At 44.6% G+C, this 16,045-nt stretch overlaps 1 protein-coding gene across 3 annotated transcripts in view; it reads right to left on the bottom strand.

Moving 5' to 3' along the window:
- The window catches only part of DPY19L4 (dpy-19 like 4), a 516,401-nt gene that overhangs the window by 202,775 nt on the left and 297,581 nt on the right, over positions 1–16,045 (bottom strand). For all 3 annotated transcript variants that reach the window (XM_069220490.1, XM_069220492.1, XM_069220491.1), the window contains exon 14: positions 5,627–5,747. In XM_069220490.1, the coding sequence (XP_069076591.1) occupies positions 5,627–5,747 (121 nt within the window). The remainder of the gene's footprint in view (positions 1–5,626; positions 5,748–16,045) is intronic.

Below are 16,045 nucleotides of genomic sequence, written 5' to 3'. Positions count from 1 at the left end.
GTCAGATAGCCTAACAATGGTATAACATGCATCCAGATAGTGATTTCAAGAGTACATCATCCAAACTGAATTAATCAGGCGTAGCAACAATAGGGACGCTGTGGGGAATATACAAAGTCATGTCTCGACTGGGTTTTCTTTGCGTATCCCCTGTTGTAGGTCTTCTCAAGGAGAGTATAGACTTGAGGACCAAAAAGATGTTCTCCATTACATGGGAGGGCCAAGAGGTTCTGTTGGACCTCATGTTTAAAACCTGGGCATTATTACGCTGCATATTTGCAACATGCTGCAAGATGCCTGGACATTGCCCATGCCTGGGAAATGAGGCTGCTGATGGGAATGATCGAGCAAGCATTCTCCTCAAACTACTGATGGAGGGGCTGGCGTCACAAATGATGCACCACATATAGTGTGGCAGACTGCAGGGGAGTGGCAGCGGTTTGTAGCAACAGTGTTAAAACGAGCGCCATTTCATTAGGGAACTCCCTATATGGATCCCAAAGCCTGTGAGGCAGATGATGGCTGATATGTCCTTCCAGGAGTGGAGAGAAGGAGGTGTGTGAACAAATGGGGAGCCTGTACCCAGATGGATACTTTATCACATTCCAAAATGCAAGCACAGACTTTGATTTGGGACCAGGACAGTTCTTGCAAAATGCAGTTTGGGCGAATATGGAGCAGTAGATATGGCCAAGCTACCCAGACGCCCCAGACGTCACACACTTTGGGGGTATTACTGACGGCAGGATCTAGCAGACCCATGATCACGCTCCTTTATAGAGCCATGCGGGCGGACACAAACAGGGGACCCACGCGAGCCCATGACGCATGGGAATGCGACCTAGAGACCCCTATTGAGGAAGCTGACTGGACACGCATATGCGAATTGACACATACAGTTTCTAGCAATGCCCGTTTTCGACTAGTACATTACAATTTCTTGCATAAGACGTATATGACCCCCAAGGATGTAAACCGCATAACACGGATGAGACCTGACCCCTGCCCCCGATGTAACGCAAAGGGAGCAGATTTCTTACATATGGCATGGAAATGTGAGCTGTACACAAATACTGGGAACTGCTAGTGGACGAAATGGTGAGCTACACTCCTACCTATAATTCTTACGCCTAAGGGCTGCCTTTTGGGTAACTTCAAATGCCCTAAGGACCTTAAAATGACCTATACATTTGGACAGTTAGCCATGGTACTAGCTACATGGATGTTGCAGCTTGTCCCAACATTAGAGAAATGGCACAGGGATGTAGCAGAGTGGTTCCTGGCCGAAGAAATGCATATAAGACTTAGTAGGTGGGACGACGAACTTCAGGAGGTCCTTACCACTTCGAGAGCTCTTTTTGATAAATTGGTCGACCCTGATCACGCAATGTCAACAGACTTAGATTGTAGCATAGTCTCAGACACATCAGGAGATTCGGGCATGGGGAGCCTTAACTGTAGGCATCTCATTGCCTCTCCACAACAAATTATGGACTGATAAATCATGTGTGTATTTGCGTACCAATGGATACTTGTGTATGTAATGCCTGCCTTATTTCTTTGTCAATAAAACGAAAAATCAAGTAACATCTGCAGGTTAAGGGTGAGAACCTGGGAATTCCAACTTAAGTTTTCATCCTTCTGGGGGTTAATAAACTGAAAACCATCAAACTGGGCGATAGTAAAGTTCATTATCTGGACTACTTAGTAATGACAGAAGAAAGAAAGTGTTACATAAAAACAAATTACAAACATTTACACCTTCTGAGAACCGCATCCAAGGACCCTATTTGTAGTGTGTATTAACAAGTAATCAACATAGGTAGTGTGGCTCAGAGATATCTACCATCAATACTCCTGATTGCAACCATCCGGATGTGCATCCAACAGCAAGCCGCCACGATGTGCAGAGACAGGACATGCCATACGAGGGCACCAAATTAATGTGACAATGCCCTAATATTAAGTAGTGGCTTAAAAAATAAACTGCAACTTCCTTCTGACCCAAATGTCTCTTGCTTTAAACTCAAGATATTGTCATAAGAGAATTTTAGCCAGACATCTGAATAAGCACGGGGGGAACTCCATCCAGTATTAAATTATTGACTATTTGGGGGCCATATTATACATTGTGTTCTGGGGCGCAATGGACATCTCTGCCCGCTTTCCCTGGGGCACAATGGTACTACAGAAGAGGCAGCAGACACTTGAGTGTCCCCTTCGGTAAACGCTGACACACATGTAGCACAAGCACTATCATGAGAGGGCATTCCCTCATTTGCATGAAGGCCTGGCCCCAAGCCAATGAGGGAAATCACTCTCCCTCTATGCCCATGCCTTATTACAGGCACGTCCACAGAGGCTACCATGCTCTTAGGATGTTTACTGAAAGTGCGTCACTAAAGGCAGCCCTATGGATGGGAGACAGGGGGTACCATGGACCTCCTTGACATCCCCCTGCAGGCAGGTGCAGTCACTCACTGCACCCGCCTGCATGGGGATCTGTCTCCCCTCTTAAAAGTGCAGGCAGCATACCGCCTTCACTGTGAAACACTGAGCTGCTTTGAAGCAGTCGCTCCCTATTTCACTCGAGTTCATGGCTGCCTTGGGGGTAGCACAGTCTTGTTAATAGGGAACATTGCCCCTGGTGCACCTCTTGAAAGGTGTGCTGTGGCGCAAACAGGGAAAGTACGCTGTATACATAATACAGCCCCTGGGGCTCATGCTGAATATTTTCTTCTATGAGCGGTAATTCGGGAAAACAGAAAAATGCTTTTGAGTGTTCTTTTTGTATTACGAAGTGCATTAAATCATTAATGCAGGTTTTGAAAAACGATTTACAATTGAAACATCAAAACGCTGCACAATTTAGTTGCCTCAAAAATAAAGAGTACACAAAAACATATTTCACAACTTTTATTGCTTTTAATTTTAGGTTTTAACCCTACTTTTAGTATTTACTACTACGACAAACACAGACAGCAAACAATGTAGCGGTGCAGACCATCTTCTATGAATACACTTAAATGGAAAAAAGGTGCATCCAAAATCTGAGTATACTAAACTCAAATTTTTCAACACTGGGCATGTGTTCTAAGAAACATAAGATGTTCATTATTTACCAAAAATGCAAGTTCTGGCTATCTCGAAAGCAAAATCTACAACAGATGAAATTAAAAAAAGAACAACAATTTTTTAGACATAACCTGACATTTGACCTCTGTCTTTCAATTACAGCAAATGTGGCAAGATTAAAAAAAAAAAAAGGTCAGTTTATTGTTCATTCACTTTCTGAGCTCCATCATGTTCACAGACATGCGTGACTGATGAACTCTTCAGTGGCGTAACAAAGATCTCCATCTCCGTGGTGCGGTTGGGGGAGTTGGGGGGGGAGTGGAGGTGGGAGCTCCAGGGGCTCCCCTCAGCACAGTACACTGTGCACCGGACGCCAAGCCACTGACTAGGTCCAGGAGCCCCCTTCAGGTACTTTGCAGGGGTGCCCCCTCAAATTACAGCAAGAGATAAGTAGAATCTGCCAAGCGTAGGAAACCTTTTCAAAGAAATACAGTAGTATACTAATATACGTGGGAGACAACTGACAACACAAGCACTCTCAAGGAGTGCCTTGCGAAAAAAAAAAAAAGAGACTACCCGGAATGAGAGCACGTATAGAAAAAAAACAAGGGGCCAGTCAGACAGGTGCGAAAGAGGCTGTACTCCCCGAGAAAATCAAAGACATGCTGGAAAGCCTAACACAAATAAAGCCAGTGAATAGAATGCGAGCAATTCTAAGCAACAAAACACAAAGCCAATGGGGAGCAATGGGTGGAATGTATTTGTTAAGGAAGTGCACACGTAATATAGAAATCAGGCTTCTTTGTTTGAGGCAAGCATATGTGGATATACAGCCACCACAACGGACCCTCTTCCTGCTGCCACCTCCTGCTTCCTTCTCCTCCGTCTCCCTCGCCGTTGCTAGACTGCTCTTATTCTCTGTGATACACCCAAGAATCTATTAGGTACATCACAGTTAAAGGGACATCTCAACAGTATTCCTAGGTAAACTTTTAGCATATCCCCAATATGTCCTTGCAACCAGACAGCCATGCTGTCTGGTAGACTTCAACCTAAACAAAAGTGCCATCCTGTCACCATAACACACTTCCTCGTGTCACCCTTTCTCCTAAAAATAAAGCACCAGGTGTCATACACCTTCAGGATAACCTTCCCCTCATCACCAAAATGTTAAAAAAAGATTCCCTTCCTGATGATTCTCTCTGCCTTTCACCACTCCACACCGACAGCAGTGATCTAGAGCTGGTGCCAGGCTGACAGTGGCTCTCTAAAAACCAAGACATTGCAGCTGGGGATCACTGGTTTATTGTTGGTCTGCAAACATGACAGAATTTGGGAAAACTTAAGAGGGAGATTTGAAGAAAATAATTCTCTGTAACAGCTGCAATGGGGTGAAGAAAATATTAAGCCAGAGAAAACCAGGAGTCTCTTGTTTAAAACGAGGATGTTGCTGTCTGAGCGTTTGCCAGGGGAGATGGTGGTGCCACCTTAATTTCTCTGCCTCCATTATGTCCACAAAGACCTGAGAGATACAAGAAACGGGAAGTAAGATGAAAGACCAGCTATTATTACTGCTTAGCTGAGGTCTCTAGAGATTGGGTGAGGTGGGTTAAGCACTGTGGAAGCGAGTTTTCCACATGGCATCACAACAGTGAAATAATTACTTCTATTTTTATATGCAGTGATATATTACTAGTGGATAACCCAATTTCTATGTCAGTGTTCAATCTACTAGTTACCAATGGAAGCCAAACACAAAATTATCCTAGGGTTAAAAATCTATCCTGGTGATATGAGATTAGCTATTTTAGAAATTAGAATATATTTTTAGTTCCAATGCCACATAGATCAATTCTTTCATTTAATTTTGGACAATGGAAATGTGATTTAGGTTATGATCAATACTACATTTTTACAAACATGAATATTGTTTCACCTGTGTTTATAAAGTTTTTACCTGCTATAATGAATGACTATCTGAACAGCAAGCTATTCAATACACATTTAGCTTCCTCTTACGTTGTTTTGGGATGGGCGTGGGATTTGTTTGGAGTTTTCGTACATGCAGATGCCCTGGAGATGGTATATTTGTGTTTCATACCTGCAGTGTGGCTACAGAGGATTAAGTGCAAGGTTACTCAACTTGGAATGTTTCCTAGGTAATAGGCATGTAAGGTTTGCCAAGGCTAGTGTTCCAGGATGGCTTTCACTTAAGTAAAAGATGAGGAGAGTTACTGCATTATTTATTGTTCTAAGTGGTACGACAGTACAAACACTATTGTTTGTGGCAGTTGCAGCAGCCTCCCCTAGCACTTAAGACGTGTACATTAATCTGGTGCCAAAATTGAGATTGTGGTATTTTATTTTGCTAACGAAGAGGATCAGTTTAAAGTGTGGGAAATATATGAAACTGATTTGTAGTTCGAGGATGAAGAGGATCTTCTTGATGATCTACCTCTTCTATGTACAGATTAATATGTTACAAGGTAGAAAAATACCATCTTGAATCATTCAGTCAACATCAGGAACCATATAACATGAAATGACTCACCAGTACAAATGCGTCAACTGATTTCAATCGAATCCACTTGAAGAGCGTTGTCCAAAGCTCTGGAGAACAGACACCAAATGCAGCAAGAACACACACATGGGGGGTCCACAGGAATTTCATGCTGGGAATGAAATATAGTTGAATTACAAAATGAAGAATAGTGAATTAGTCATATTTGTTTCACAGTCAGTTGTAGTGTTACTGCAGACAATTGATCAATACAATTGCTTGTCAATCCTGGTAACAAATAGACCACGGTCTTGCAAGTTCCATACAAGGTCTCTACAAAGTTTTATCAGTGATCACTGTTAGGGATATATCTCTGCAGTTGATTGAAGATCATGGTCTTCCACAGCAGGCAGCGCTGTCCCAGAAAACAGCAAAGTGAGGGACAAGGATCAGGTTGCCTGAGTGTGAGGCAGTTAACATAATTCTGTAGGGAGGCCACCAAGACAGCACAAGCAACCACAGACAAGATAACAGTACCTATGATATTATCACACGGAGAAGGGTACCATCAAAGGCAATGAGACCTGGAAAGTGGTAGAAAGCAGGGCAATTAAAGTGACATAATAAATGGGTTTGTGGTTATCTCTACTGTGCAAACACCTCAACAAGAGAGACATTTCAGGATTCTGTTCACACAAAATGGTGTCATAAAAGCTCATGCCATCCAGCTGACTTAAAACCAGCCTAAAACGACAATTATATCCCAAACAGTAGTAAAGACGCGTTGCAGTCTTCCGCTTCGGTGTAGAGTGAGGACATGAAAATAATGCACCCACTGCCTCACACAGAAATCAAACTAATAGTGATATTGCATGGTCATCTGTTGGATAGTTCTGCATTTACATTATTCTAAGAGGGAGAGATTAGATATGGCACAACACTAATTAAAGCCAAACACTAATAAAATAACAATTACTATGGGACATTTATTCTCACTAACACCTGTTTGTGATGATGTACATATAATATTCCTGAAAAAGCTCATTCAGGGGAAGTCAAAGTTAATGGGTGGCAATAGTGGGTAGAACATAAACTAAAGAAATGGCAAATTAACAAGTGACGGTACTACCTCAACTCCCACCCCCTTCATGATACATAAAAGGTGGAAATGTTATAAGAGTGAGCCAGTGGGTAAGTTTGTTGTTAAGAGGGTAAGAGTTCATCAAATTGTCTGAGTAGCTGAAATGTGACTGAACTGCAATATTAGTTGCTCAGTTTTTCTTTTGTGTAGGTATTTGTATTTTGTGAAAGCCTCATACACCGACAATACTATCTGTAGGTTTGTTGTTATGGTAAGTGGCATTCTACTTTTATAACATACTCATGTTCCAGTGTATGAAAGTATTTGGGTATTGTATGTTGGTGTTACAAATTTTACAATTATACAAGTTGAATTCCATCTATGTGTAACCACTATTCATTTAATTAGCAATATTGTAAGTTGTGTAATGTGCTACTGTTTGTGTAAAATGCTCTTTGACAGGGGCCCGCGAAATTCCATTGAATTACCAAAAAACTCCACGAGGCTCTGCGGAACTCTGCCGAAGGGCAAAAAAAAAATCTACCTGCTGTTTGTGCTTTTTTTCACACTGGTAGGGCATTCCACACCGAAAATCAGCAAGAACAGCATCATGCGGTGTGCAAACGTGAAGCCATTTTGTTCTACCTGCTTCTACTTCTCCTCCGGGCTGCTGATACTTTTTCTAATCCTACCAAATCCTCCTCCATCTGATCACCCCAATCTCAATCCCAACTGTTATTTACTTATTTATATCACTGTCTATCTTTCCATGTGTGTATTTACACTTGTCTGTTTTTGTGGCTTTTTGTACTCTATCCCCCCGCCCTGTGAGAGAATAAAATGCTCTAGGGAAGAGTGCAGCGGTGCGTGATACAACATTCCCGACTGGAAGCAGGACCTGCTCGACCTGCTAGGTGTTGAGGTTGCAGGGCTCTGTGAGTAACATTTACTTTTGTTTGCTGACAATTCTAATATTTGTTAGTTTTCAAATAGCTGCTCACACTCGCAGGCGAGGTACGTTAAGCTTATGTGATGACTGAATTATTGACACACTCTCTCTTTCTATATATAAAATCACAAGTTATAGTTACTTGAGATGTGTATAACAGGTGAATTTCTATGGTTTTGTACATTTAAAATATGCGCCTAACTATAACGTCCCTGTAACCTCAGTTTTTTTTCAGTAAATTTCTATGTTTAAAAAAAATTCTATTTCCTAACTATAACGTCCCTGTAACATTTGTTTTTTTCAGTGAATTTCTATGTTATTTTAAAACGTATAGTAATGTTCATTACTATACGTTAATCCAACCACTGCGAGACCCTGCGGCCAACCCCCCTAACCACCCAACCCTACTCTGCACACGGCCCTCTGGCCATGCGCAGCAGGAGTTAGCCGTAGCCTATCTCTCTGGGTGTGACAATAGGTGTAAGAGGGTGTATCTGGGGGTGAGAGTGGGTGCGAGAGTCTCTGTGAGGGTCTCTGTAAAGTGTGAGTGTGCATCAGTGTCTTAGTGGCTGAGTCAGAGTCTGTGCAGGTCTGTGAGTGGGTGTGTAAGAGTCTGAGTGGGTGCGTGAGGGTCTGACTGGGGCTGTTAGTGGTTGCATGAGGGTCTGAGTGGGTGCGTAAGGTTCTGAGTGGGAGTAAGATTGAAAGAAAGAGTGTGAGAGGGAGTTTTCTAGTCAGTCTCTCTCTCTCTCTCTCTCTCTCTCTCTCTCTCTCTCTATATATATATATATATATATATATATATATATATATATATATGGAAAATGTCACTTACCCAGTGTACATCTGTTCGTGGCATTAGTCGCTGCAGATTCACATGCTGTGCACATCCCGCCATCTGGTGTTGGGCTCAGAGTGTTACAAGTTGTTTTTCTTCGAAGAAGTCTTTTCGAGTCACGAGACCGAGGGACTCCTCCCATTTCAACTCCATTGCGCATGGGCGTCGACTCCATCTTAGATTGTTTTGCCCGCAGAGGGTGAGGTAGGAGTTGTGTATGCTAGTAATAGTGCCCATGCAATGGAGTGAATGCGTATGTACATAATAAAGTTTTAAGTAATATATTTACAAATGTACAAATGTTTAAGATCTACTTCTAAACGGCTACAGGCTCCCGGGGAGGCGGGTGGGCGCATGTGAATCTGCAGCGACTAATGCCACGAACAGATGTACATTGGGTAAGTGACATTTTCCGTTCGATGGCATGTGTAGCTGCAGATACACATGCTGTGCATAGACTAGTAAGCAGTTATCTCCCCAAAAAGCGGTGGTTCAACCTGTAGGAGTTGAAGTAGTTTGAAATATTGTTCTTAATACAGCTTGACCTACTGTTGCTTGTTGTGCAGTTAGCACATCTACACAGTAGTGCTTGGTAAATGTATGAGGCGTAGACCATGTTGCTGCCTTACATATATCGTTCATTGGAATATTTCCTAGAAAGGCCATGGTAGCACCTTTCTTTCTGGTTGAGTGTGCCTTTGGTGTAATAGGCAGTTCTCTTTTAGCTTTAAGATAGCAGGCTTGAATGCACCTAACTATCCATCTAGCAATGCCTTGTTTTGAAATTGGATTTCCTGTATGAGGTTTTTGAAAGGCGATAAATAGTTGTTTTGTCTTTCGAATTAGTTTTGTTCTGTCGATGTAGTACATTAGTGCTCTTTTGATGGCTAATGTATGTAGTGCTCTTTCGGCTACAGAATCTGGCTGTGGGAAGAACACTGGTAATTCTACCGTTTGATTTAAGTGGAACGGTGAGATTACTTTTGGTAAAAATTTAGGATTGGTCCGTAGAACAACTTTATTTTTGTGTATTTGAATAAATGGTTCTTGAATGGTAAATGCTTGAATTTCACTCACTCTTCTTAGAGATGTGATGGCAATTAAAAATGCAACTTTCCACATTAAGTATTGCATTTCACAAGAGTGCATGGGCTCAAAAGGTGGACCCATGAGTCGTGTTAGGACAATGTTGAGGTTCCATGAAGGAACTGGTGGTGTTCTTGGTGGTATAATTCTCTTTAGGCCTTCCATAAACGCCTTTATGACTGGTATCCTAAACAATGAAATTGAGTGCGTAATTTGTAGGTAAGCAGAAATTGCCGTAAGATGTATTTTAATGGAAGAGAAAGCTAGGTTAGATTTTTGCAAATGTAGTAAGTATCCTACTATTTCTTTTGCAGATGCGTGTAAAGGTTGAATTTGATTATTATGGCAGTAATAAACAAATCTTTTCCACTTATTTGCATAACAGTGTCTAGTGGTAGGTTTTCTAGCCTGTTTTATGACCTCCATACATTCCTGTGTGAGGTCTAAGTGCCCGAATTCTAGGATTTCAGGAGCCAAATTGCTAGATTCAGCGATGCTGGATTTGGATGTCTGATCTGTTGTTTGTGTTGTGTTAACAGATCTGGTCTGTTTGGCAGTTTGATATGAGGTACTACTGAAAGGTCTAGTAGTGTTGTGTACCAAGGTTGCCTTGCCCATGTTGGTGCTATTAGTATGAGTTTGAGTTTGTTTTGACTCAACTTGTTTACTAGATATGGAAGAAGTGGGAGAGGGGGAAAAGCGTACGCAAATATCCCTGACCAGTTCATCCATAGTGCATTGCCCTGAGACTGATGTTGTGGGTACCTGGATGCGAAGTTTTGGCATTTTGAGTTTTCTTTTGTTGCAAATAGATCTATTTGTGGCGTTCCCCACATTCTGAAGTAAGTGTTCAGTATCTGGGGGTGAATTTCCCATTCGTGGATCTGTTGGTGATCCCGAGAGAGATTGTCTGCTAATTGATTCTGAATTCCTGGAATAAATTGTGCTATTAGGCGAATGTGGTTGTGAATCGCCCAATGCCATATTTTTTGTTTTAGGAGACACAACTGTGTCGAGTGTGTTCCTCCCTGTTTGTTTAGGTAATACATTGTTGTCATGTTGTCTGTTTTGACAAGAGTGTATTTGTGGGTTATTATGGGTTGAAATGCTTTCAGAGCTAGAAATACCGCTAACAGTTCTAAGTGGTTTATATGAAACTGTTTTTGGTGAATGTCCCATTGTCCTTGGATGCTGTGCTGATTGAGGTGTGCTCCCCACCCTGTCATGGATGCATCTGTCGTTATTACGCATTGTGGCACTGGGTCTTGGAAAGGCCGCCCTTGGTTTAAATTTATACTGTTCCACCACTGAAGCGAGATGTATGTTTGGCGGTCTATCAACACCAGATCTAGAAGCTGACCCTGTGCCTGTGACCACTGTGATGCTAGGCACTGTTGTAAGGGCCGCATGTGCAACCTTGCGTTTGGGACAATGGCTATGCATGAGGATATCATGCCTAGGAGTTTCATTACTAATTTGACCTGTATCTTTTGGTTTGGATACATGGCTTGTATGACATTTTGGAATGTTTGTACTCTTTGTGGACTTGGAGTGGCAATTCCTTTTACTGTGTTGATTGTTGCTCCTAGGTATTGCTGTGTTTGACACGGCAGAAGGTGTGACTTTGAGTAATTGATTGAGAAACCTAGTTTGTGTAGGGTTTGTATGACGTAATTTGTGTGTTGTGAACACTGTTTTTGCGTGTTAGTTTTGATTAACCAATCGTCTAGGTACGGGAACACATGTATTTGCTGCCTTCTGATATGTGCAGCTACTACTGCTAGACATTTTGTAAAAACTCTTGGCGCAGTTGTTATTCCGAATGGCAACACTTTGAATTGGTAATGTATCCCTTGGAATACAAACCTTAGGTACTTCTTGTGGGAAGGATGTATTGGTATATGGAAATATGCATCCTTTAGATCCAGTGTTGTCATGTAGTCTTGTTGTTTGAGCAGTGGGATGACTTCTTGTAATGTAACCATGTGAAAATGGTCTAATTTGATGTATGTATTTACTATTCTGAGATCTAGTATGGGTCTTAGAGTTTTGTCTTTTTTGGGTATCAGAAAGTACAGTGAGTAAACTCCTGTGTTTAGTTCTTGTTTTGGTACTAACTCTATTGCTTCTTTTTGGAGCAATGCTTGAACTTCTAGTCCTAGAATATTTATATGTTGTTTTGACATATTGGCCCTCATTCTGACCTTGGCGGTCGGCGGAGAGACGGCGGTCGGACCGCGAACAGACCGGCGGTATTAAAAATGGCATTCTGACCGCGGCGGTCACCGCCGCGACCGACCGCCACTTCCCCACTCCGACAGCCACGGCGGTCATGACCGACGGGCTGGAGTCTGCGCACTCCGGTCCGGCGGTCGACCCAAGACCGCCAACGGTATCATGACCCTGCTTACCGCCGCGGTTTCTGGCGGTCGGGAACCGCCATGCGAACCATGGCGGTAGGCACTATCGGGGCCAGGGAATTCCTTCCCTGGCACTGATAGGGGTCTCCCCCACCCCCCACTGCCCCCCCGAGTCCTCCCCCCACACCCTCCACCCCCCTGCCACCCCCCAGAGGTGGTACGAACCCCCTCCCCACCCCCACCCCGACATGCACATACACGCACCCCGACATGCACACACCCCCTACATGCACATATACACACCCCCTACACACACACATACACAACGGGGACACATACCCGCACACATACATGCCGACATGCGCACCCACCGAACTACACACATTGCCCATAGGCACAGCAGCACTCCCCGCCCGCATGCACGCACTCACACACCCCCTCTACACACTCCCACGCACACCCCCATGCACGCACACATCACACAACACCCCCCCACCCCCTCCCCTCACGGACGATCAACTTACCTTGTGCGTTGGTCCTCCGGGAGGTGACAGGAGCCATGGGGAGGTGACCGCCAACAGAAGACCGCCACACAGAAATGTGGGTCGTAATTCTGTGGGCGGTGTTCTGCTGGCGTGGCGGTGGAGGTTGACCAGTCTCCACTTTCCCGCCGACCGCCAGTGTGGCTGCTGGCGGTTTTCCGGCAGAACGCTCCCAGCGGTCAGAATGCGCACAGCGGCATACCGCCGCGGTCGGCGGTCTTCACCGCGGCGGTAACTCGGCGGTCTTGCGAAAAGACCGCCAAGGTCAGAATGAGGGCCATTGTGTGTTTTCGGTGGAATTGCTAAGACCCAAGTGTCTGTTGTTATTTCCTCCCAATGTTTGTAAAACTTGGTTAGTCTCCCCCCCACAGGTGTTATGTGTTGGGGATTTGTGACCTTGAAGTCACTGTTTGTTTGGAGGAGTTTTGGGACTTTGGAACTTTCCTCTGTTCCTTTGAAATTGTCCCCCTCTATATTGTCCCCGAAAACATCCCCGCTGATACTGGCTCTGGTAAGTGGGCTTTGTTTGTGAGGCTGTGGCTTCTCGAAACCCCCCTCGAAATTGTGTCTTTCGAAATGTGCCTCTGCTCTGTGGGGAGTAGAGCGCGTCCATGGCTTTGGCCGTGTCAGTGTCTTTTTTAAGTTTTTCGATCGCACTGTCCACCTCCGGCCCAAACAACTGCTGTCCGTTGAATGGCATATTCAGCACAGCTTGCTGTATCTCTGGTTTAAATCCTGATGTACGCAGCCATGCATGTCTCCTTATTGTTACAGCTGTGTTGACAGTTCTAGCAGCTGTGTCTGCAACATCCATTGCTGACCGTATCTGATTATTTGAGATACCCTATCCTTCTTCTACTACTTGCTGCGCTCTCTTTTGGAACTCCTTGGGTAAATGTTCAATAAGGTGTTGCATCTCATCCCAATGGGCCCTATCATATCTGGCTAGTAAAGCTTGCGAATTTGCAATACGCCACTGGTTTGCTGCCTGTGCCGCCACCCTTTTGCCTGCAGCATCGAATTTGTGACTTTCTTTATCTGGAGGTGGTGCATCTCCTGAAGTATGAGAGTTGGCTCTTTTGCGCGCTGCTCCCACTGCAACAGAGTCTGGTGTTAGCTGTTGTGTAATGTACACTGGGTCTGTTGGTGGCGGTTTATATTTTTTATCTACTCTTAGAGTAATGGCTCTCCCTTTAACAGGCTCCTCAAACACTTGTTTGGAGTGTTTTAGCATTCCGGGTAGCATAGGAAGACTCTGATATTGGCTGTGTGTGGACGACAGTGTATTAAAAAGAAAGTCGTCTTCAATGGGCTCTGAATGAAGGCTGACATTATGAAATGCAGCTGCTCTTGACACCACTTGTGCGTAGCCTGTACTATCCTCTGGTGGCGATGGTTTAGGTGGATAGCATTCTGGACTATTGTCTGACACTGGTGCGTCATAAAGGTCCCATGCGTCAGGGTCATCTTGGCTCATTCCTGTATGAGTTGGGGATTGCATCATTGGTGGAGTGGCTACCGGTGATGGTTGCGGAGAGTGATGTGGGGATGGTGGTGGTGTTACTTGTTTAGCCACCTTTGCGTGTGGCTGTTTGTCTTTGTCTTGGAAGGCAAGCTTGCGTTTCATTTTGACTGGAGGAAGAGTGCTGATCTTCCCTGTATCTTTTTGAATAAAGAGCCGTCTTTGTTTGTGATCTGGCTCTATTGCCTGTAATTCCTGTCCAAATCTATGTGTTTTCATTTGTGTGGACAGTCCTTGTTCCTCAGTGTAGGAACTTGTTTTCGGTTCCGAGGCCGGATATTTCGGAACCGAAACCTTTTCGGCTGCTTTTTTCGGCCCCGACGAAACCTTTTTTACTTTCGGCGTCGTGCTCTCTCGGTGCCGACCCGTTTCGGTGCCGGTGTCTCGGTGCCGAATCTTCTCTGAGCCACTATCTCGGGCCCGAGATTGCTGTGTGCCGGTATCTCGACCTGAGTCGGATGACTTCGACACCAGCTCGCCCTTTTTCGGTGCCTATGAACGGTCACCTACTTTTCGGGTTAAGCCATGGCCTGTTGGCGGTGGCGTCCCCTGGGCTTTAGCGCTTTTCTCGTGAGTTTTTGTTTTCGACGTCTTACTCACGGTTTTCGGCGTTTCCTCGGGATCGATCTCCTCAGAGTCCGACTCTTGGGTGGAGAATGTTTCTTCCTCCTCCTCGAAACGCTCTTGTCCTGTCGGCGCCGACGCCATTTGCAGTCTTCTTGCTCTTCGGTCCCTGAGTGTCTTTCTGGACCGAAACGCGTGACAGGCCTCACAAATATCCTCCTTGTGTTCTGGTGACAAACACAAGTTACAGACCAGATGTTGATCTGTATATGGATACTTGTTATGGCATTTTGGACAGAAGCGGAATGGGGTCCGTTCCATCAGCCTTGAAGAGACACGTGGCCGGGCCGACCAGGCCCCGACGGGGATGGAAGAAAACCCCGAAGGGCCACCGGAGCTCTTCTTAATTCGGTGTTGTAACTAACCCGATACCGAACGCAAACAATACCGACGATTTTTCCGAGATTCTAACTAACTTTCCGACCCGAAACACGGAGCGAAAAGGAACACGTCCGAACCCGATGGCTGAAAAAAACCAATCTAAGATGGAGTCGACGCCCATGCGCAATGGAGTCGAAATGGGAGGAGTCCCTCGGTCTCGTGACTCGAAAAGACTTCTTCGAAGAAAAACAACTTGTAACACTCCAAGCCCAACACCAGATGGCGGGATGTACACAGCATGTTTATCTGCAGCTACACATGCCATCGAACATATATATATATATATATACCCTTTTAAGGGCTGTCTGGGACTGCGGGGGCCCTTTATGGAATATCTGAAACCGTGGAGGAGGCTCAAGGTGGGGGAGGGCATTACAGTTGATTAAAGCCTCGTGATGTGGCGGTCCTCGTGGCTGTGAGGAAGGCTGATTGTGCTCTCCCCACACAAATAAAACATTTAACCCTGGGGAGGTGGTGGTCCCTAGGGTACGGGGGAGGAAAAGGTGTGGCCCCTGCCCATATTTTCTGCATCATCCCAGGGGGAGATGGTGTACTATGGGGGGGGGGGGGGGGATTTTGCGGTTCCCCCTTTACAAACAATGCCCCAGGACTTGGCTTATCATGGGTCTTAAAAAAGGCAAAGCACAGAAGCCCACACTTCAGTTTTTTTTTTTTTTGTTTGTTAACGTTTTCAGCGGATCTGCCCCAAATCCTGCCATAAATTTAAAAAAATGCTTTTTACCCCTGGGGGCTACGGGGCCAGGGTGTTTGTACCCTGGCCCTTTTCTTTTTTTTTTTTTTTTTTTTACATTTTTGTCTGGGACTCTAGTCCACAATCAGATCTCAGCACGAGATTTGGATTTTCTTTAATTTCTCAGAATCTACTCAACGGATTTACACCAAATAATGAAAAGGGTTCTTCCAGATCCAAGAGCTACCTTTCTGCCAAGATTGGTGTAATTCCGTCCAGTAGTTTTGGCGCTATCGCTGTTCAATTTTCCTTTTCTCTAAATTTCAACCACCCTTTACCTCAGCCCCCGCTTGACGGATCACCCCGAAACTTTCCAGACAGCTGCTCACTTGACTG

The sequence above is a fragment of the Pleurodeles waltl genome, chromosome 2_2 (genome assembly GCF_031143425.1).
Source record: "Pleurodeles waltl isolate 20211129_DDA chromosome 2_2, aPleWal1.hap1.20221129, whole genome shotgun sequence".
Taxonomy (NCBI): domain Eukaryota; kingdom Metazoa; phylum Chordata; class Amphibia; order Caudata; family Salamandridae; genus Pleurodeles; species Pleurodeles waltl.
The sequence above is the reverse complement of the archived record's forward strand: the minus strand, read 5'-3'. Positions and strand labels throughout refer to the sequence as shown.